Raw genomic sequence first — 21,778 nt, 5'->3', positions numbered from 1 at the left:
ATCTCTCTTTCCCTAATTGTCACAACAGTTGGGTCTAGATGTGGTGCTTTCCAATAGTCAGATGAAAGTTTGTAAACACCAAGGGTCTGTTCTTGGCACTTAGTCACTGCTAATGTGAGGAATTGACCTACGTGTAGAGCAAACATCTAAAACAGGAACACATGCAGGAATTCCATGAGCCTGTCTGGACTGTAGAATGTTCTAGTAGTTTGGGTTTCCAGATCGTTCCAATGGATCTGACTACAGAGGTGACTAGGCAGAGGTCCCTGTTTGGAGGACAACTGTGTCTGTGGTCTCTTGTTCCTAATGGAGGCAGATCTTCCAGCGCAGTGGCAGCAGGCTGCCTTGGCGACATGGAAGACTACAGGGCCAGAAAGGCCCAGCCAAGACAGAATGTGGCAGAGGTGACAAGCACTTCCAGGGGGCAGGGAGGGAGGGGCTGCAGAACTGGCCACAGTGCTCATCAGTACGCCCTAGCTGGATGATCCATAAAGTTGAGCTGATGGCAGCACAGAGATGGCCATCTGTCGTCAACTCTGGGCCAGACAAAAAGTAATGTAATGGCAGCTTGCTTACAACAGGGCTGTTGGAGGAGGAAGCCATCCTAGAACGAAGAGGTGGTGCTCTCTTTTTTTAATTGTGAAGTGCAGCCATCAATATGAACATCAAGAAATTAATGGATGGAGAATTTTTGAAAACTGAGCTATCGGGGAGAGGTAGAAACTATTCAGATGCAAATAAAAGTGTTTTCTACTGACTGCAATTACCCCCGCTGCCCTGATTTTGGTCACATTAACCACTTGGTTCTTGGAAGTCTGACTAGCAGGACACACGGTGGAGCAGTGAGGGCCAGACTTAGAAACGGGTGAACCCAGGTTGTGCCTTCAAGCTGGCACACACAGATTAGACATTTGTCAGGACAAAATGGGTATTTGAAAATGCTTTTAGTTCAAATGAGTTCATTGTGAACATCATACTTATCTTTTTGCATGCTTGCTTAATTTCTAGATGTAGTTTTATTAAAAACAAAATCTCACCTTATGATGCATTGAAAATGTGAGATAACGACAAACTTTTCCCTTTATTCCAGAAAATCCCTAGCATTCATGGCAGGGGGTGGATATATAATACTATAACAGTCACACCAAGGTTAGATTACCTATGCCCCATTTTTGTGTCTGACCTGATTAACTTTCTGCCTTCACTGGTAAGGCCAATCAATCCTGATTGAATTATCCAATATTAACAGCTGAAAGTGATCAAAACTAATGGTGAAAACACAGCACTGATCAATAAATCAATGCAAATGATTCGGTTCCTGGAGATCCGATCAAATAAAAGAGATAGATCAATTTAACCACTGAGCAAATTAAGTGGAAGTTGCTGTAGTACCAATTTGCTTCCAAAGCCCCACAGGCCCACAAAGCAAAGAAATGAAGCGATGTATGTAATGGGCCAGTTCCAGAATCATGCACTCATTTGACACAATTTATACTCTTGCAAATCTTGGCATCTTCCTGATGTTTAAGGGCTGACCAGGAGCTATGCAGAGGCTCTGTGGTGTTAAAGAACTATAGCGCCAAGGGGTACAGCCCAGAATAGCAGGAAAGGGAGGGATAGTGCTTGCTCCTTCACAGACTACCCTCCCAAGGGATCATTACCGAACCGGATATGCTAGGTCTAGACAGAGTGAGGGGCAAATGTTTCCATCTGGGGCCTCAAAGGAAGGCCCTCTGAGATTAGGCAAGGTAGGTTGGGATTGTGACTTTTATAGTTTGAGTGGGGATAATGACAAAAACTTTAATGTCTATGAGAAATAAAAATTAAGCACTTGAATATTCAGGAAAGCTGTGAGAAGATGGGCTTGGGGGCTGAAACAGTTTTCCACACTTCCTGTTTAAGGAGAGATTTCAGGCCCAGGTGGAGAGAAACATGACAACAACCTGAGTAAAGCATTTTTCAGCCCACACCCAGTTTCCATTGCTGTCTGGGAAACGACAATGAAATCACCCTCGTCTTAACTGGAGGGAGTTGGCACAGGGCTTTGAAATAAGTCTCCTGGAAGCCAGTTTGTATACAGGACCTGAAGCAAGATGGGTGACAATTGTGAATAAAGGAGAAATGTTTTACAATAAGTCAAAGCATAACTGATTGAAAAAACTCATGGCAGCGAACTAAGAAACCTGAGGAAATTTCTGATCTCTAGGATACAGAATTTATTTCCAGAAAATGGCCAATCTGGATTTTGCTTCCTTGGGTCAGCACTAGAAATGTAGGATGCCAGGGAAGCACTGCCCAATGACTGCCTGATGTCTGTCTTCCTTACCACCCCAGAAAAGGTACCTCCCAGGACTTCCAGGCTGGAGAGTCAATGTCTGTCCTAACAATAGATTACATACCATCTCATAAAGGAATGATTTATCTATATCATACCGTTGAAAGTTGACTGGAAATATATTTTGAGTTATTTTTGCTATCTCACAGCATGATTGGTATCATGGTACATGTAAGATATGGAATTATGTTTTAATGAATATCTTTAACTTCCCCCCATCTAATAACATCACCAGGACTAGTGTGCTTGTAATTCTATTGACAAAGGACTCCTAAATGCCTCAATACATGTAATTTAATAGCCTGAAGCATAATTGCAGCACCTGAATGGAAAGGACAGTGGAGAGCCAGTTAGCAAGGGACCCAGTGAACCACGTTTCAATGCTGTGTTGTCCTGTGCGTCCCTTCTCATACACAGCAAGTCATTTTTCTTTCAGAAATGTGACCATAAAACTCAAGCACTAGTAAAACTGGTATGAAAAATATGCATCAAAATCAGGTGACATGTGGAAAGTGATTTGAGGGGGAAAAAAATCAAACAGCTGCATAGGCGTTGACAAATTTAAACTATATTGATATCTGGAAGTCTTAACACCCCGCAGCCCAATGCAGATGACTACTGTGTTCTCAATGTGGAGACACTGCATGTGCTATGGAATGAAGAGACAGGTGAAGCAACAAAGCAACCCTACTGCAAAAGGAGCCGAAATTCCGGCTTCTCAGAAACGAAACTCAGCTATGCCAATCTGCTCTACTCCTCAGTAAGAATCGCCCCAATTTCCATTAAATCCCTCCATGATGGCTGACTTCCTCAGAAGCCAAGAGGGAAAGGATGGCTCTACCACTGCCACTCAATGGCAAGTTTTCCAGAGCTATCAACTGAAGAATGATTGCTGTGCTGTAAGGAAGTGGACCCATTTGACAGAGTTTTAAAATGCTCACCACTGCATAAACCACTTTGAATACAAACGTGCATCAAAGGGCATTATTCTCGACCACATCATGCTCTTAAAGCAGCCGCCCTATGTTCTGCCTGGAAGATTTATTTTACTATTTTATTTATTTGTGCATGGATGCACACGTGAACACATTTATATGGGGGGGGGTTGTGAAGGCCAGAAGAGGATATCAAACCTCTTGAAGTGTGAGTTAGATACAGGTGGTTATGAACCACATTGGTGCTGGGAATCAAAATCAAGTCCTCTTGCAAGAGCAGTAACTGCTTTTAACGGCTGAACCACCTCTCCAGCCCCATAAATTCTGCTTTAAAAACCCTGCAGTCTATTGGGGAAACACGCAAACCCTGCACACATTCATTTATTTTCCAAGTAACATAAAGTTCTATTTGTTCAAATAATGGACTTGTATTCCCAAATACCGTTCCCTTTCTGCCACATGCCTTGGCTAGCACATCAGGTTTTCCCACAAAAGTCTGTAGGTGTGGGTGGATGGCATCCCATTAAGAATGAAGCACTATACACCTATATGTCCAGACTTTGGGTGAGCAAGATTACAGGGCTGGCTGAAGAGAAGGGCTGCACACTAACAGTGCATGTCTGCTGTGCCCCACATGGAGTATTCCATAGAAAGCGGCTCCTATTGCCGGATTAAACGTAGTAACAACTGAGGATGCTCAAGAATAAGACTGCACACTCAGTCCCCTGAAGGACAGCAGAGGAGGAATGACAAATTTGGGTGGGCTTTATATATAATGCAGTGAAAGTACATATCTCATACGTATTTGTATTTATACATACATGTCTACACAACTGCACTCTTACACAAAAAAATGTGGTAACTCTCCTTAACATGCTTCCTCTATCAGTTATCTACACATCTATCCATACATACATGAAACACACATGTATACATGTATAAACACATACACGGAAGTAGATTTTATATCCAACAATCAAATGACTGTCTAAAAAAGCTGTTTTCACATTTTAACTGTGAAATAGTGAAAGAAATGTCATCAGATCATTTCTGCATCACTGAAGGATATTCCATCATGGTGTTCCTGAGCAGTTTAGAATGCTTATTCTGTTTAACCCATTATTTACCCTGAAGTAAGAGGCAGATAATTCAAATGCTTTAAGATCTCTAACATAATCGCAGTTATTGGAGATTTAATTTCTTGCATACCTGTGCAATGTCCCTTCTGAACTTTAATGCTATGAAATAGTGAATTCAAGTGGCTTAAAAATTTCATTTTCTAACATATCAAGGTACAAAGGACAGCAGCTGATAAACTGGCTGCATCTTTCCATTATGTTCATGACAGCATTTTCTACTGTCACCTTAGTTTCAGTTCACTTTTCCTGCATCCTAGCAACGAAAAGAACTCTGTTTTCTATTAATTTTCTATACAGGAAATTAATCCATGTTTTAAAACCACATGAATTTTACTTTCTAAGGTAATATGGATACTGAAAGAATAGGCACAAGAACTTCTAGGGTCAAAATGCAACAGTGAAGATACTGCCAAAATGAGAAAAAGTCAACTTTTGATCCATTTTCTTTGAAAATAAAGTCATTGCTATTATTGAGCATTTTAGAAAAAAAAAAAAGACCTTCAGATATTCCAAGGGCTAGATTACAGCTTCCCAAAGCATTGAATAGAAAGGCAATATTTCCAACTCAGATTTGCAAAAATTATCCTTGGCAACCACCAGTGCTGAATGGTGCACACAGAGGCAGAATTTTGGTACTGATGTCAAGACAAACATGCATGTTCCACAGCTCTGGACCATACAGCAAACCTCCTCTGGCTCACACCCCATTAGAGTGAATGAGTCAGAAGTGTCATAAAAGAAGTTTAACTTCATGAGGCCACAGAGATCCAGGGTAGCAGAGAGAGAGCAGTGTGTTCTAGAAAGTCTACCTCAGTGTTTCCTAGGGACCTCTGTGTCCAGGGTAGTCGAGAAAGCAGTGTGCTCTAGAATGCCTACCTCAGTGTTTCCTGGGGACTTCTGTGTCCAGGAGAACAGAGAGAGCAGCATGTTCTAGAAAGTCTACCTCAGTGTTTCCTAGGGACCTCTGTGGTTGCCTAGATGCTTGTAGGGTATCTGAAAGATGAATGCTATTTCATTACAACTTTGGGCATTATTTGTTAAGCAGCCTTGTCACCTCAAGAGGCTACAAGGAGGTGTGCTGACACCACCTTCTTAGAGCCTCTTCTCCCCACATTTAACACACTTCTCAATCTGGAAGTTATGGAAAGTAATGGACTACTATAGGAAATAGCAATAGATGGAAACCCACATAAACCATCTCTCTAAGGTTCTTCAAGAAAATTCCAAAGTAGTTGAGGTTTCCCAGGATCAGAAAGCTGGAGAAAGACATTGCAAGAGAGTGAAGACCATATGTTCCAGGATGCCTCTTGTCTTGGAGGATGTTTCTAATTGTGTCTAATCTAGTGTGGGTCACAGGTCACTAACACCACAGTGCTGAGCTATCTCTGTGGAAGACACCAAAAACCTCACCAGGTTGGAATCTAGTCTATATAGTACCAAGTAAAAGTCTGGTGCAAGCAACAAGATGTTGGTTAGGCATCAGTTCCTATGCAATGTCTAAACTTTCAACCTAAACTGTTACTTCATTCTGTTTCAAATTTCACATACTAATCAATGGAACAACTGAGTGTTTTGATCTTTTACAGAGGCATGAAGACCAAGCCCTGTATGATTTACTCTTTAACACATGCTGCAATAAAGCTAGTATTTTTTTTCAAGAAGGAATGTAATGTTATTTTAGTATGATACAAGCACAACTTGGACTATTTTCTATATTTATTGGCAGACACATGTGATGGGATCCAGTGCTTAGAAGTAATAAAATGTTATATAGCAACTTCAGTTTTCTTTCACTGCCAATGGTGTAATTCAGTGAGTTCATTTGTCTCCTAAATGCCATCTAACTCAGTTATTTAGAATAATGACAGAGTAGAAAAACTGCGGATTCTCTATTCTGATATGCAGCTCCTCTAAGTCTTGTACCACCAAAACTATTCCCCATCCCAGGGCATAAAGGTACCCTAGAAATGGCAGGAGAGGTATAGGTAAGAAAGAGCAGGGTAGGTCTGCATTACTTGATCTTGGCTCTGGGCGTAGAAAAAAAGGCAAAGAGTACTGTCAGTAATGCTCACAGTCAAAGATTCCAAGTGCAGCACCACTTTTTCCCAGAGGAACCAGCAAGATTTAATAAATTTACTCATGGGGATATTCCAGATCTTATTTTTTTTTCTTTTAAGATGCAAAAGGCAATGTTCCTCTTTTAAGTGAAAATTCTGGAATAGAATCCAGGTTTCTCTGTCTGTTACTCCTCCTTTTCTGGTTTTCTTGAGGCAGAGTATCTTTGTGATCTCCTATTTTCTGTTTGTGGACAGGCCTTGAACTTGTGATCCTGGGATTGCTGGCACATGTCACTAAGTCCTTTGAATCTCCTTTTACTTCCCCTACTTTTCTGTGATACCTGGATTAACCTTGTGCCTTGGGCAAGCAAGAGCTCTACTGTTGAACCACTTCCTCAGCCCCTTCTCTTGACTCCTGTTTTTAGCTACTATTTCTAAGTCACCTAAGCAACCAAATATACATGTTTTATATCTTATATTTATACCTATAATTTCGTTTCACCTTATACCAACCTGTAACTATGAGGTTTATTTTTCTTTGTATCTGAGGTTCAGAGAATTCATGGACCAAGATCAGTCATACATCTAGTAAAGGTACATTCAAGGCCCACGCCAACACCTTGGGGTGCTTAAACTTTAACCCAAAGGCTGTGGTTTTCAGTAGTAATTACTCAGTTGCCTGATGTGGAACAAATACATCCTGGACAAGACAAGAGTATAGTCTCTTCCATTCCTCCTCCCTTTTTCCCTCCCCTTTCAGTGCTCAATCTTCTGGACAGCAAGGACTTGATATCCATCTAGCATGGCTCCCAGTGGGAAAACAGCATGAATAAAACACGACTTGGGAGAATGAGCTATGACAAGTGAGGTGAACGATCCTGCAGTCCAATAAACCTGACCCCTACATCTTTCATGCTGGGTCAGAAGGTCCAATTATAGGTCTCTTCTAGTTCCTTTTATGATTGACAGCAGCCAGAGGCAAAATTATTTGGGTGTCTATTAATCTGGTCTCTAATTTTCCTTTTGCCCACAAACACACAAGAGCATCATAGTAGCCAAGAGTAAGAGAGATTCTGAATCCATACTTGAAATGCCCTGTGAGAGTAACAAGTGGGCTCAAACCCAGTCTTCCCCATAAGACCATTACCTGAAGCTCTGTTTGGAAGAAAAACTTCTGTGGACATTGTGTGCAGTCATAGATCTTGTCTTCTTGTCCATGGGCAGAGAATATATGCTGCTGCAACTTGTTAGCTTGGACAAACACTGAAATAACAAAGAGATGGGAGCTTGGGTTACTGTGCTTCCACTGCATTCTGAGCCAAGGACTCACCATGGACAGGCCACGGGGAGAAGTAATGGCACACCTCCTGGCCATGACTGGTCCCTGACATCTGGGGAGAGCAGGATCACAGTAGCTCAAGGCTCGATCTCTGGCCTTTGTTAGGATGCACTCTACCCAGCACCCAATTCAACCCAAAGAGCTCCAAAGCAATGGTTTATGGAGGCCCTGCTCCCTTATAAATCTTTGAAAATAAAAGCTGAGAATTGTCAAATACATAGCTCCGTCTTATAAGAAATGACTCCTACTTTGCAGCAACCTACAGGTTAAGAAATCATGGCTGCCCAAAACCTGTTTATTGCATTTGCCTAAAGTTATAGCTAGCAAACAGTTCTCCATTTAAATGTGTTAATGCTAAAAATGATATCCCCCAGCTACTCCGGGGCACTGTCTATAAATGTGCAACAGAACGGCAGGTAAATTCTCTTTGGATACTTTAAGATCAACTTGGCCTACACACAGAATGCAAGGGTTTCAATAATATAAACATGTTCAATTTTAATGACTACAAAACAAGGCCCTAAGACTGTGTAACAGTTTACCTAGGAGACATACTATTAATAATTAAATTGTATATGCCAGAGGCGCTGTTTGGGTTGGCAGAGCTGACTTCTGATGGATGCCTGGTGCACTGTGACCTAAAAAAGTTTGCATCTACAATATTAATCTGTATAGGCAGGGAAAGGATTTATTAAAGATGCTGCCATTTGACTTTGACTCCACTCTGATCATTAAAATTATTCTAATTGCCAGACAACCTATAATATTACAGTATTGTTCTTGTGAGTCATACATTTTAATCACATTTCTCATTACCTTAAAAAAAAAAAAAAACCTCTTAGCTTTCCTTTTGCACCCAACATACTTTATATTGGAATGGAGGTTTTATTTTTCTTAATTGTTATTTCCAAATGACTTCAAGATACTATAAAACAATCAGATCTGTCTATACAGAAACCCAGACTGTTCTTGATATGGCTTTGTATCCTTACTTAGCTCAGTAACAACAACAAAAATGGGATTTTTATCCAGGTTTGCAACTTATGCCCATATAACTTCATATGTTTTAAGAGGCTCTGGCTACAACATGCAAGAATTATTTTATTATAACATTTAATTGTGGAGCCTTGATCCAGTCTTCTTTTATGAAGAGTTATTAGGTACCTGGACAAAGGACTTGAACTCCTGACTCTTTGCATCTTAAAATTCATATTCATGATGACAGTGTAACAACAGCTTTAATAAAATAAAAAAATGGAAGAGTAAACAAAAGAAATAGAAGGATTAGCGGATGAAATGGGTTCATGAAAGCCCATGTTACAGGCACAGCCATCAACATACTTAGGGTGTGACTAGCATGAGGTACGAATGGGGTGTAGCCCCATGTTTCTATTTTATTACAGAACATAAATCAATAGGCTGGGTACAGTGAGGGAAATAATCAATGCCTGTGATCTTGCTCTGCAAACAAAAAAGTTTTTTTTTTGAGGTCAAGATATTTATAGCTCTTTATCTACACATATAATCTTTCTGTTGATGGACTTGGCCAAGTCCCAGACAGATGCAAAATAATCACTGAGGAGGTTTAAAGTAGCCTTGACCTTCTTGGGGCAACAATAGAAACATGTGTGATCATACTTTACCTTTCATGGGCTTCCAATAATAAATTCTGATGTGTGTGTGTGTGTGTGTGTGTGTGTGTGTGTGTGTGTGTGTGTGTGTCTGGTTATCTCTGACAACTGTACCACTGTAACGTATAATAAAGATTTCCTAAAATTGTACAGTTCTACCAACTTTCAAAATCCAATTTCCCAAGAAATAAACATCTTCTTTAATCTGTTTACTAGTTTGAAGTAGCCTGGGAGTATTTCAGTCATGCACGCGCGTGTGCCCCCTCTCCGCCCCCCGTCCCCAGTTTTCATGAAGATGTTATAACATTCTCCAGGTTGAAATCACATATATGAGGAGCATCAGGACCACAATTTCAGTTGAACACTGAGTGACTGAAAAGCAGTCTGGCCTTGGTAACCTTTTAACATGGAGAGGAACAGAGTGAACCCAATATGGACATCATTTTCCAAGTAGAAACGGGTAACCTGGGTGAGAGCTTGAAATGCCATTTGCTCATCCTGACAGTTAACCTTCCTGCGAGGCTCAGTCTCTAAAGTAGACTGCAATCAATAATGCTAATCAGCAGAATCAAACATCTTCCCCATTGAACTGGAGTCGGGGCTGTAAAAGGCCAAGCAGTGGGAAGTATGGTTAGGAGGAAGGACATGGCAGGGTCAGAGCACATGCAGGCTGTGATTTTGCTTTAAGAAGTTTCTTACCTGTGAAACAGACAGGGCACTTAAAGGTGCCTCCCATTCCTTCAAAGCTGTGCTCTATCAGGTGGCACTGAAGTTTGGCAGGGGAGTCGAAGGTCTGGCTGCAGAGTTTGCACTCGTGGTTCAGTCCTTCATCTGTTGAGGGAAACACATGACAGAAAAGGTGAAACCCACCATGTCTACGACAGACCAGGGGTAACTCTATCAGAAACTATAAATATGGAGTTGTGTATAGCTATACCACCCAGAACATGCCTGACCCTAAACATGTGGTAGTAGGTACAGTTTCTGACCATCTTGCATTACTGTTGAGTTTATAGCGATTTAAAACATTTAAAATTTAAAAGTCAGCAATTAGAAATCGTATTTTACTTTGCGACATTGAATGTATCAATAGCGAGGTTTCTACTTTAATAATCATGATTTTATAAGCTCTATATTTCCAAACGTCTAAAAGAAAGAACCAATAGACAAGGGGAAGGGCTTCGTGTTTCTCTGCTTGCCCAAAAGGCTGGAAAGCTTCTTCTATACCTGATCATAGTTTCCCAAGTATTCCTCTAGTATAAAGCACTACTGCAGGATGCTCTGGCAATTCTGAAACATTAGTTTACAGGGCACTTTATCAGTGCTCCTTTCTCTGCTTTGCATTCCCAGCCCATCATATTCAACCCCAGGTCACTGATCCCTTAACTTTGCTTGACAGTTTTGATTTTGCCCCTGGCTTCTACCTGTCTAATCTCTACTTTTCAGAGATCTGGGCTCACTTTTGACAAGTTCTAGATCATTAGCTATCATAAGATGGTAGAAGAAGAATTTTGATTGGCTGCCAATTGCCAAATTAACAGTTCACAGTCCACCTAGACAGCATTCTCCTCACTAAAGCTAACAACCTGGTGAATGACACAGCTTACTGTATTTCTGGAGCTGCAAACACAGATCCATTCAACCTCACAACGACTCACAAGGAATGCTGTTATTACACCCACTTAAGAGGTGAGAAAGCCATCCATGATCCAGAAAATTTAGACTTTTTCTCTGAATCAGAGAGAGACTAATAATTAAAGGAGCTAGAATATAGACCAGGCAATCTGGACTCAGGGTTCATGACCTCAGACAGGCTATGACATACATACATACACCTGCTATCTATCCCCAAGATGACTTGCTAGAAAGAGCAAAGGGTCAGAGGCTGCACTCTAGCCTATGCTGTTACTATATCATATGCTTCTTCTATTTGCAAAAGTTAGAGATATTCCTAAGAGGCATCTCTGTCAGACCAAGAGTGTAAGATATCTGTACACCCTCGGAACAGCAAATCTAAACTCCAAAGCCATCTCCTCAATTCAAAGGCAAATTCCTGCATAGGAGCTTCACCAGTTGGGATCTGCCAATGAGAAGGTCCAATTACAAAGTGAATTATTATTAGCTAACTAGGAGCGAAATCACTCTATTTGTATTCCTAATCTTTCTTCTCACTTAAATGTGAGTCTTCTAAAGCAGAGGACAGGAATCTGTACAAGGAGCAAGCAAAGCACTAATTAAGCCCCCAGTGCAGTCTACATTTCACAGGACATAGAAACCCACTCTGTATTTGGGTGGCAGAGCAAAGGCCTTGATTATAATTATGTAAGGCGAAGTTTAATTGTGCCTACCGACACGGCGGGGGTTACACAAAAAGCTTTAGGGATTATATAAAATCAATTGTTCTTTTTTTTAATCTGTTCTTTTCTTTTAAATCCTAGAGTCACCAAATTTTTCCTAGTTGTAGTCATTAAGAGATATAAGAGACACTATTTATTGCCGAGAACTGAATCATCAAATAAAACCAGAAATATAAGCCACGTTTTAAAATTTCCTAAATATTGTATAACTTTATTTTGAACAGTAAGAAGATACTAAACAGTTTTAGCTTCAAGATGCCATTTAAAAATTAGGCCTGCTTTTCCATATTGTGCTCAATAAGTACATAAGAAAAATAGCAATTAATACAGTTTTCTTCCTCTTTCCCTACTTTTTGTCCATGAGAACCAAGGTGTAGCCAGGTGTAGCAATGGGTATGAGCCAGGGCATGGTTTTTCTGAGTTCTTAGGTTATCAGACTGTTAAGTCACATGACCAATCTTGCTGAGGTTTTTCCTTGGGGATAGTGGCTGACAGTTATATGTACATAAAGGGAATTTTGCAAGTTAAGATGCTTTTTAATGTGACACTGTCTGTTTTGACTACACAAACGTTATATGTAAAATAATAAGAAAAGTGAATAAGGTAATGTTTGTATGAGTGCAAGCAAAATGTTCTCCCTATTTTTTTCTTTTAACAGCCCAGAGTAAAGCAGTAACCCCAAAGCTAAATAATTTAGTCAAATGGATCAAAAAGGCAACTGTCAGCCATGGAGTTACTTATGCATTATTAGCGCAGACTTATTTTTCAAAGATTCTACCCTTTGTTTGCAGAGTGACTAAGGGACATCAATGACAGCAATCTTTATCAAGCAGTTTTCAGAGATATCTTTATAGTTTTAAAGCACATTATAATATTGAAAAGATGGTACACGTCTTTTCTATTTGTAGGATAAACAGTGAGATTTCCCTCACAATAAATGGATCTCCAAATTATTTGAGTTGGAGAGAACTACCTATGAATCGTTACTCAGCTAACAGTAAGCCCAAATGGACTGTGAGAACCCTCACCATTCTCACCTCTGTTACTTCCCCACTCTTTCCATCCTCACTCTGAATCATTATCACATTGATGACTGCATGGCAAGAGGGTAGGGCACTGTATGAGACACTTTTCTCAGTTGTCACTGTGACAAAAAGCCCACAGTGAGGATCGTGGTTTTAGGGTAGCACAGTTGATCAAGAAGCAGACACAACAGCTGGGGCTCCAGCTGTGTGGGTGGAGTTTGTTACTCATGCTTATTCCATTTGGGGGAGTCAGGAAGTAAAGGCCCTGGCTGGAGGTAGAGCAGGGGGTAACCCCATTTCTCTGCTTCCTGAAGTGGCTACAATCTTCCCAAATAGGGGCCAACAGCTAAGAAGCAAGAATTCAGACATAGGAGCCCAGGGGCTACAACGGGGACCAGAGCAGCTATTTCTACTGCTTGCTAAACCCTTGATTTCTCTTCTGACAAGGGACAGCAATAAGAGAATGCTAATATAACTTCTTGATAAGGAGAGTCTTAAAAGTAGCTTCAAATGGAGGCCCTGTTGAATCTGCCCTCATGGGTTCTGTATTCACCTGTGTGGCCAACAGACGAATCTCACTGTTAAAGAACCAGAAACCCATATTGTGGAGAGCTACGTCTGCATTAAAGGCCATTTCCTTGCAAAAAGTTGTTCCTTTAAGCAGCTGATGCTCATGAGGTGGTACTATCAACACCTCCAATTTCAATTTCAAGTGGGATCTGCCCGAAGCCAGAACTTGCACCTTGCTTTCTCTTTCTTAAAGGTGCCAAAGAGCTTAAAAATTCAATCAAAACCACCATTTCTCCTCTCTGGAAAGGTAGCAGCTGACAGTAATTGGATAATACAGTCTGACTCATTTATTAAAAAGAGATTCAGAGTCAATTGACTTAATAACCATTACAATATTTCATTAAGGCTATAATGGGCTAGCACAGCCCTATTTTTTTTTTTAAATGAAGAGGTGTAGGTGGGATCTTTGAATAAAACTTTATCAATATTCCCCAGGCTCTCTACAATAAGTGTAAGTTACCCTGAAGGAGGACAGGCCAGTAAAGGAGGGAGGGAAGGAGGGAAGAATGGAGGGTGAGATGGAGGGAGAAAGAGAGAGAGAGATTTTTCTGTGCCCTACTAATAAAGACTGATTACAATATTGGAATCTTTGTAGCTAAAAGGTTGATAGGAAATGAGCAATATGATGGCATAGGGAAAAACACATTAAGATTGGAAGTATTCCAGTCAAATAAACATGAAAATAGAAATCAGTGCTAGGAAAGGGAGAGTAAAACCACAGAGTGCAGATTTGCTAGCCTGGCACACTTCAGAGTGCATACAGCACCCCCAAGTCTGGCATTCTGGCAGTTATGTGGGTGCCCAGTGACATGGATAAAAGACCAGCATGGCCTTCTCCTGACTGAGCACATCCAGAGGCTGCAAGGAAGCTTGGCATAATTGAGAAATAATGTCACACATATAGAAATCAGAGCTAAAACAATTATTTTCATTCGCTAATCTTTATGTAAGTGTGAACATAAATGTAAACAAGAATCAAGTCTACATAAGAGTCTGAGACTCATGTAAATATTTACTCCCATATTAAATGTTTCAAGGAATGAGTCTGCATATGTAATTGGTGTGCAACCTCATTGCCTGAGAAGCGTGATGAATTGTGACAAGCTTTGTGCTCATTGCATACACTCATACTGACTCAACCAGAGCCAGTTCAAAGGTAAGGGTTTCTTTCCCTGTCCAGTGTCAACTCAGAACCCACAGAACTCTTAGTTAATCAGCTGCACTTCAGCAAAGAGCTAACAGTCACCACTCAGACGCTCTAACACAAGACACTGACATCTCAGAATAAGCTTTAGACAATGGCAACCCCCCTCCTCAGCAGCCTACAGACAATGTGTCCCATGTTTTATACCCCTTTTCCTCCAATAGAAAACAAAAATCCAGAGAAGCTACAAGCAAATGTTCAGTGGTTGAGTTACATGCAGCTGTTACCTTAGAAATCACTGGGGCCCCCTTTTACTTATCTCATCAATACCAAGGCCATTACTGGGGACCAATTTTAACGGTTTATAAGTAGAGCCCCTTCTATTTACTCTCAAGAATTGCTGGAAGGGTCCTCTCAGACTTTTCTACTACAGAAATCTATAGGCTAAAGTCCACCCCTACTCCACACTATCATGTGACAGGGACCATCCTTAAAAATCTCTGATCTGACAGGGAGTGAACTCTACCCTCAGAATCCAAGCTGAGGAACCAGATGCCCTGCAGTTGTAATTTGTCCCCCCAGTTTGAATGTGTGCACCACTCTATGCTTACACACATATATTTTTAAAACCCAAGAAAACTATGCCCTAGACCAATTCCCAACACCCACCCCGGCCCCCGCCCTCGCCCTGCTTTGCTTTGCTTCTTCCCTGAGTTAATTTCCAAGCACACATTTATAAGCCAGGGGTCTGAGCACTAACAAAGCAAAGGCATACATGACAAACCCAGCCCTCGGCTACACTGGCTCACCCTGGAAACCAGGGCTAGAAAAATAGGCAGCCTGCACTGCAATTTGCCACACACACACATCCCATTCTTTCTCAGGTCCGCGGCACTCTGGCCACGGTAATTTGTTGCGTTACACACCACACATATTTCACAACTGTAACATAAACACACCAAGGTGCTAATTTGGCAGCAGAGAACAGGACTTAGGCTGCAAAGTCTGCCAGTAGATTAGTCATTAAGCCCCTGAGTAAGGCAGAATTGGAGAGGACTGAACAGTATATGAACCTTTTCCCCCTTCACACCAGCTAGAAAGTTCTGGCCTTATTTATTCTCTGGAAGAATTTAACATGAAAATGAAAGTGCCTGAAGACTCACGACAGGTACTTTGTGAAAGATTTCTCAGTGGCAATATGGCGATATTTGCTTCTGTCAGGATTCCTCAACCACTGAGAGGGATGCGACTTCTTACAATACAAAGGAAAAAGCCCCAGGAATGTGTCATCAACCAGTGACCCAGGTGGTGACCCTCTATACACAAAGTACCCAAGCCACGGGCATCTCAAGGAAAGCCAAATGTTATCTATGCATCCCTTATGCCCAAGCTGTAACAGTACTCTGAGGTGAGACCCGAGAGGTTCGAGCCTCCATGAAACTCAGGTCCTCATGATTTTTTTCCCAAGTCTAAAAGCTGCAATGCTTTTGGACTTTCTAAGCAAAGCCACTGGTAGTGACACTGTTGTTTCCTGTCTTGAACTTCTCATTATCAGCAGGACGGGAGCAGGAAATGATTCAACTGGGGTAGGCTGCATAGTACCCAGCAGATTTGAAAGAGCTCAGGGGCTGCCTGGGGCCCCATAAACACCAGCAGCTTGGAAACTAGCAGGGGGTCCAGGTGGGTAGGGGCGGGAAAGGCAGGCAGGGGGATTTTAGATGCTCTAGGATGCAATATCGTCCAGTGCCTTGACTATTATTACCGGCCGTGTGAATGAGTGACTATTAGAATATGCTCATGGAGGAGGGAAACAGTGCAATGTTGCTTAAATGATAAATAATAAAACACTGAAAAGGTGGCTTTCCGAGTGGGGGCTGGGACAAGCACACAGACTAAGATAACTCTGTAATTTGACCAACACCGTGCACCTCTAGTGATGTCTTCTCCTCTTTATCAGTCTAAACATGGACCTCACAACTGAAATCTCAGTGAAAACATACGGTGCTACCAAACAGACTTAAAAGGAGGGAACTTTGCTCTTAAATGCTTTGGTTGAACAACAGAAGTTATTGGGAAAATCTCCCATGAAACTTTGTAGAGAGCCCCCAACCCAAGAGAACCATTGTTAAGCAAATGAACATGAAGGTAACACACACTTCTTAGTACAAGCACAGGGGGAGCTGAGATGGCTTAATTAGTGTCTGCTGTAGGGGCACTAGGACCTGAGTTCATTCCCTAGAACCCAGGCACAAACTCGGGAGAGGTGGCCCAGTGCTGAAGAGCCCACACTGATCTTGCAGAGGACCTGAGTTCAGTTTCTAGCACTCATATCCTGAGAATCACAACTGCCTGTAACTTGAGCTCCAGGGAGATCTGACACTTCAGACCTCAATGCCATTTGCACCTGAACTCTTGTGGATAACACACACACACACACACACACACACACACACACACACACACACACACGGGGAGTGGCAACTTAAAAATTCTTTTAAAAATGTTGGATATGGTAGCATGTGCTTTTAATGCCATTGTTAAGGAGGCAGAGACAGGTAGATTCTTAGAGCTCACTGGCCAGGTAGCCTAGAGTAATCAGGCAGCTCCGGGTCCCAGTGAGAGACACTGTCTCAAAGGACACAGTGAGTGGCTCCTGGAGAACACCACCGAGGCTCTGGTCCCCTCACCCATGTGTATCTACCCACTACCCCCCCCCAAACAGAAAAATAATAGCAACGCAAACAAAGTGCAAAGGAGGGGAGTGGGGAAAAAGAACAGTCAGGCTTGAAAGGCCCCTGCTAGTTCTGCACAGAAGCTTCTTGCTCTCAGAAATCTGGCTTCTTGTTACAAAGCTTTGGCTGAGTCTCCACCACAGTGTCAGGTGGAAAGGCATCCAGTTTTCATGAAGAGGCTACTGGAAAGGAACTCTTTTTTTGGAATATGTTCTTCTTAGCTTATTACGAGTGCTTCTCCAATCTCATTCTCTCTCTCTCTCTCTCTCTCTCTCTCTCTCTCTCTCTCTCTCCTCATCCTCTCTCTCTTTTCTCAATCTCTCTCTCTCTCTCTCTGAGAAAACACATAAGGAAACAAGGCCAAGTTCAAAACTATGACTTGCATTTTGCATAGTATGTTCTTATGATCAGAAACAGGGACTTCTCCACTCAAGAATGCACTTCACCTTCCTGACGAGAAAGCTGAATGGCAGTCCAGGGCATCTTCAAACTAAGGAAGCACTGGGTATTGCATTCTGGTATTCACCAGTTCATGCAGTATTGCAAGACTCAGGAAGGTAAGGGTATGCTTGATTCACTGATCAATGCCACAACTCCAGAACAGTACATGGGTCACACACAGGATACACACGGGGTACACGAGACACACATAAACAGGACTCTTTTTGCCATAGGTTACAGAGAAGTCTCTGTACTGTGTACCATGATATATAAGCAAGTGTCCTTCCTTCCTTCCTTCCTTCCTTCCTTCCTTCCTTCCTTCCTTCCTTCCTTCCTTTTCCTTTCTTCCTTCCTGTGCATTTGTATTGGCATATGTGTTTCTGTATGCACGAGTGTAGCTGTGCATGGGTGCCTGTGTGTGCACTTGTGTTTGTGTGTATGTGGAAGGCAGAGATCATCCTTGGGTTCCTCAGGAATTCCATGTACCTTGTTTATTGAGACAAGGTCTTTGATTAACTGGAAACTAATTGAGTAGAGGTGGCTGGCCAGCTAGTCTAAGGGATCTGCCTCACCTCTCTAGCCCTGAAGTTATAAGGGAGTTCCACCAAGCCTGGTAAACACATGTTTAAAAGATACACAGTTTAGTATCTCCCAGGGGCTGAACAGCTTTCTTAACAGTTGATATCTTTATATGACAAAATTCCATTCTTTTAATTAGGAAAAAGTCATATGGATTTATCTTGTCCTTGGCCCACAGATTCTCATGTTTGGCATCAAATACCCAACTATTCATGTGTTTGCATCTGGGTCTTCTTGGACTTGCAGTAGCACATGTAAATTTACCTTCCAGTGCCAAACTAAAACTAACCAAAACAAAACAAACCAAAGCAAAACAAACCAAAAAACAACAAGCAAAAAAAAAGAAGGAAGAAAATATCCCAAACATACATTGGTAAAGTTGGGAAAGGACAGTTCACACAGTACAAACTAAATGCAACCTGCTGAATGTTAAATCTGTGGGGAAACATCTTTGAGAACCAAGAGGTATAGCTGTCAACACCAAGCTGCATGGTGGTGGGCCAGCCATGGGACTGTGGACCAGACATGGGCATATTAGGAATATTTCCACAGTGCTGGGTTGAGTTTTCAGCAAGGGTCAGGGCCTTTGCTTTTTCTTCTTTAAAAAAAAAATCTTCTACTACTTGGCACAAAGCCACTAGCTATGTTGAAAAAGTCTCCAAACACTGGAAAGCTGTTTATCTTTGCTAGAAAGCACAGCCTGCTACTGATGCTGGAAAAAAAAAACAGTAAAAAAAATAGAAATCAGACAAAGAAAAGGAGTGAGTTTGCTTCAGCAATGTTATCCTGAATATCCACAGGTTTAAGGAATAAAACCAGTTGGCATGCTTAAAGAGAAATCTCTACATTTTTGACTATATTTATGTGTTCATCGTGGGTAGGTGCACATGAAGCCACATCATGTAGGAGCTGGAATATATTCTGGTTGTCTCTGGTATATGCTCTTAACCACTAAGCTATCTCTCCAGTCCTGAAAGTTGAATTACTCTTATCTTATGTGTATGACTATTTCTCTGCATGCATGTACGTATACCACATGCATGCCTTGTTCATGGAGGTCAGAAGAGGGTGTCAGATGGCATAGAACAGGAGTCACAGACAGTTGTAAGTCACCATGTTGGTACTAAAAACTGAATCTGAGTCTTTTGTGAGAGCAGGAAGTGTTCTTAACTGCTGAGCCACCTCTCCAGCTGCTACTTGGGCAATTTTGAAGTTGATCATCCTTGTGAGAAACTAGTTTATGAGAAATTCTCTGACAGGTTACTTATTACAGAGATGAAATTGTTAGTTTGCTATGGTGTTTAGAATCGAAACTTATCCCAAACCACAATTGTGTTTGTGATGGCATGTGCAGGTAGAAGCTGCAGGAGTGGGGGGTCCTCTCTCACTCCCAAGGACTTAGCCTCTTCCCACTAGTAGGTACTATCAGGAAGCCAGGAAGCAGCAAATGTGAAAAAAATCAGTCCTATATGCATCCTAAATGAGCTGCATTTTTATCTTCTCTTGGTGTGACCTCAGGAACTTGGCCTTGAAGAACAGAAGAAGGTAATGGCACCATAAACACAGTCAGATTTCTAAAAACAGTTTATTGGGAATGTGAAACTTGCATTCTCCTAATCAGAGGATGCCACCCCTCAGAGAAATTTTCCTGTGCATTATTAAAGTGATATACTGCGCTACTAGTTAGAGCTCCATAACCTTTAAATTGCCTGACTGTAATTAAGGCCACTAGTTTTATTTAGGAAGGTTCAAGGAGGCTCAATTTAAGTTAGCTTAACTAGTGTGAATTTAATGTCATGCCGCCAGAAGGCAGAGGGGCACATTGGTCTGGCTGCTCCACGGCACAGGCAGCTGTGGGGTTGTGTATCCTAAATTATGTCCAGATTTCAAGAAGCTGCAGCTGCCTGGAAGGAACAAGATATGGGGAAACTCACAGCCTCAGGTTAGCACATGTACTCCACCCATCCATCCATCCATCCATCCATCCATCCATCCATCCATCCATCCCACATATTGAAGAGTCTAAGTGCATCTGATCTCTTACTGAGTAAAGGGATAAGGGATATTAGTTATTTTTAAGGGCATCATGATCACTTTCTCAGAAAGGTGGGGGAATCAAAATAAAGTCCAACTAGAACCAACAATTTAAATTGAGATACATACAAACAAACATACATACATACAAAGCTATAAAATCAAGAGTGTTATGACCAGGAAATTCTCCAGAGGGAAAATTTACAGGGAGGGACATGGGGAGAAAGCAAAGATGGTTATTCAGACCGGACACAGAGTGGAGTACTGAGAACACATCCAGTCCCCTGGAAAGTCAGGTAACCAAGGACTAAAGCAACAGAACTAAACAAAACAAATGAAATAAAACAAAAGTAACAACAGAGACAGAGCAAAGAAAAGTGCAGCCAGCCCAGATGAGAAGTACAGCAGACAGAAAGACTTGGTCCAGGTTCCAAATCTTACTGGATGCAAGTACTCAACATTTATCTCTGGGCAATTTTCTGTAGCCCCAACAGCAATAATGATGAATGAATTTCTTTACAGCCAAGTGGCTCAAACAGCCGACTATGCCACCACTATATAATTAATAACAATAAGCAATTAAAGAGAACAGCAGGTTACAACAAGAAGATGTCAAAATATATTAGCAAAGGAAAATACTGCAGCCACACATTTAAAAGAAAACCCAGTGTGCATTATGAGAATCCACAGCAGTACCTTTTGGAGGTTCTGTCTTGGAAGAGGCTTGAGATGATACTTGAGAAAAATGGTGGATGATATAAGCTACTCTAAGGTGGTTCCAAAACCAAGAAATGTTCCCAGTGTTCAGAGAAATAGAAATGCAATGGGGCAAGTAGTATTGTAAAGGCACAGGTAGGTGGCTGGACACTCTGTCATCGTCCACTTACTAAGAAATATTCTAATAAATAATTCACAATAGAGTAGCTGTTGGCTCAAGTACTTTGAGAGACTCTTGGACATTTTGCTTTTCAAAAAATGTAAAGTATTAGTGAATCAGTAAATTAGGAAAGTGTTGGAGAATAGGAGGGGGTAAACACATCTACTTAGTGAATTACTGGAGATTTCAAGGGTGAAAGGGGACTTGAGGACAAGAGAGAAGTATGTGTTTGTCTAAATGATGAGAGATGATTGACACCAGATAATAACTAACATGCCCACGATGGAGATGAGTTACAGTTATGAGCAACAAGAGAACTCAACCACCCCTCACCCCAGGACTCCAAGGGTTCACCAAATCCTTACTTAAAAAAGAAACTACATTTGCACCTGGGAAGAAGTCTCATTGGAGAAAGTGCTTACAACACAGGCTTAGGGTCTGAGTTTGTATTTTCACCATCTACATTAAAACCAGGCCCAGTGCTAGGGATGGGGATGTGGGATAACAAAGAGAAGGATACATCCCAGAGGCTTGATGGCCAGCCCCTTTATCCAAAAGAGCAAGACTCAGGTTCAGTGAGAGA

The 21,778-nt window shown here is 41.5% G+C and overlaps 1 protein-coding gene across 1 annotated transcript in view; it reads right to left on the bottom strand.

Moving 5' to 3' along the window:
- Positions 1–7,222: 7,222 nt before the first annotated feature.
- Znf521 (zinc finger protein 521) overlaps positions 7,223–21,778 on the bottom strand; it is a 221,284-nt gene continuing 206,728 nt past the window's right edge. The window contains exons 4-6 of the mRNA XM_035438745.1: positions 10,136–10,267; positions 7,614–7,729; positions 7,223–7,306 (exon numbers count right to left, since the gene is read on the bottom strand). Of these exons, the coding sequence (XP_035294636.1) occupies positions 7,223–7,306; positions 7,614–7,729; positions 10,136–10,267 (332 nt within the window). The remainder of the gene's footprint in view (positions 7,307–7,613; positions 7,730–10,135; positions 10,268–21,778) is intronic.

This window comes from Cricetulus griseus, chromosome 2 (genome assembly GCF_003668045.3).
Source record: "Cricetulus griseus strain 17A/GY chromosome 2, alternate assembly CriGri-PICRH-1.0, whole genome shotgun sequence".
Classification (NCBI taxonomy): Eukaryota; Metazoa; Chordata; class Mammalia; order Rodentia; family Cricetidae; genus Cricetulus; species Cricetulus griseus.
Note: the sequence above shows the minus strand (reverse complement) of the source record. Positions and strands in the feature narration are given on the sequence as shown.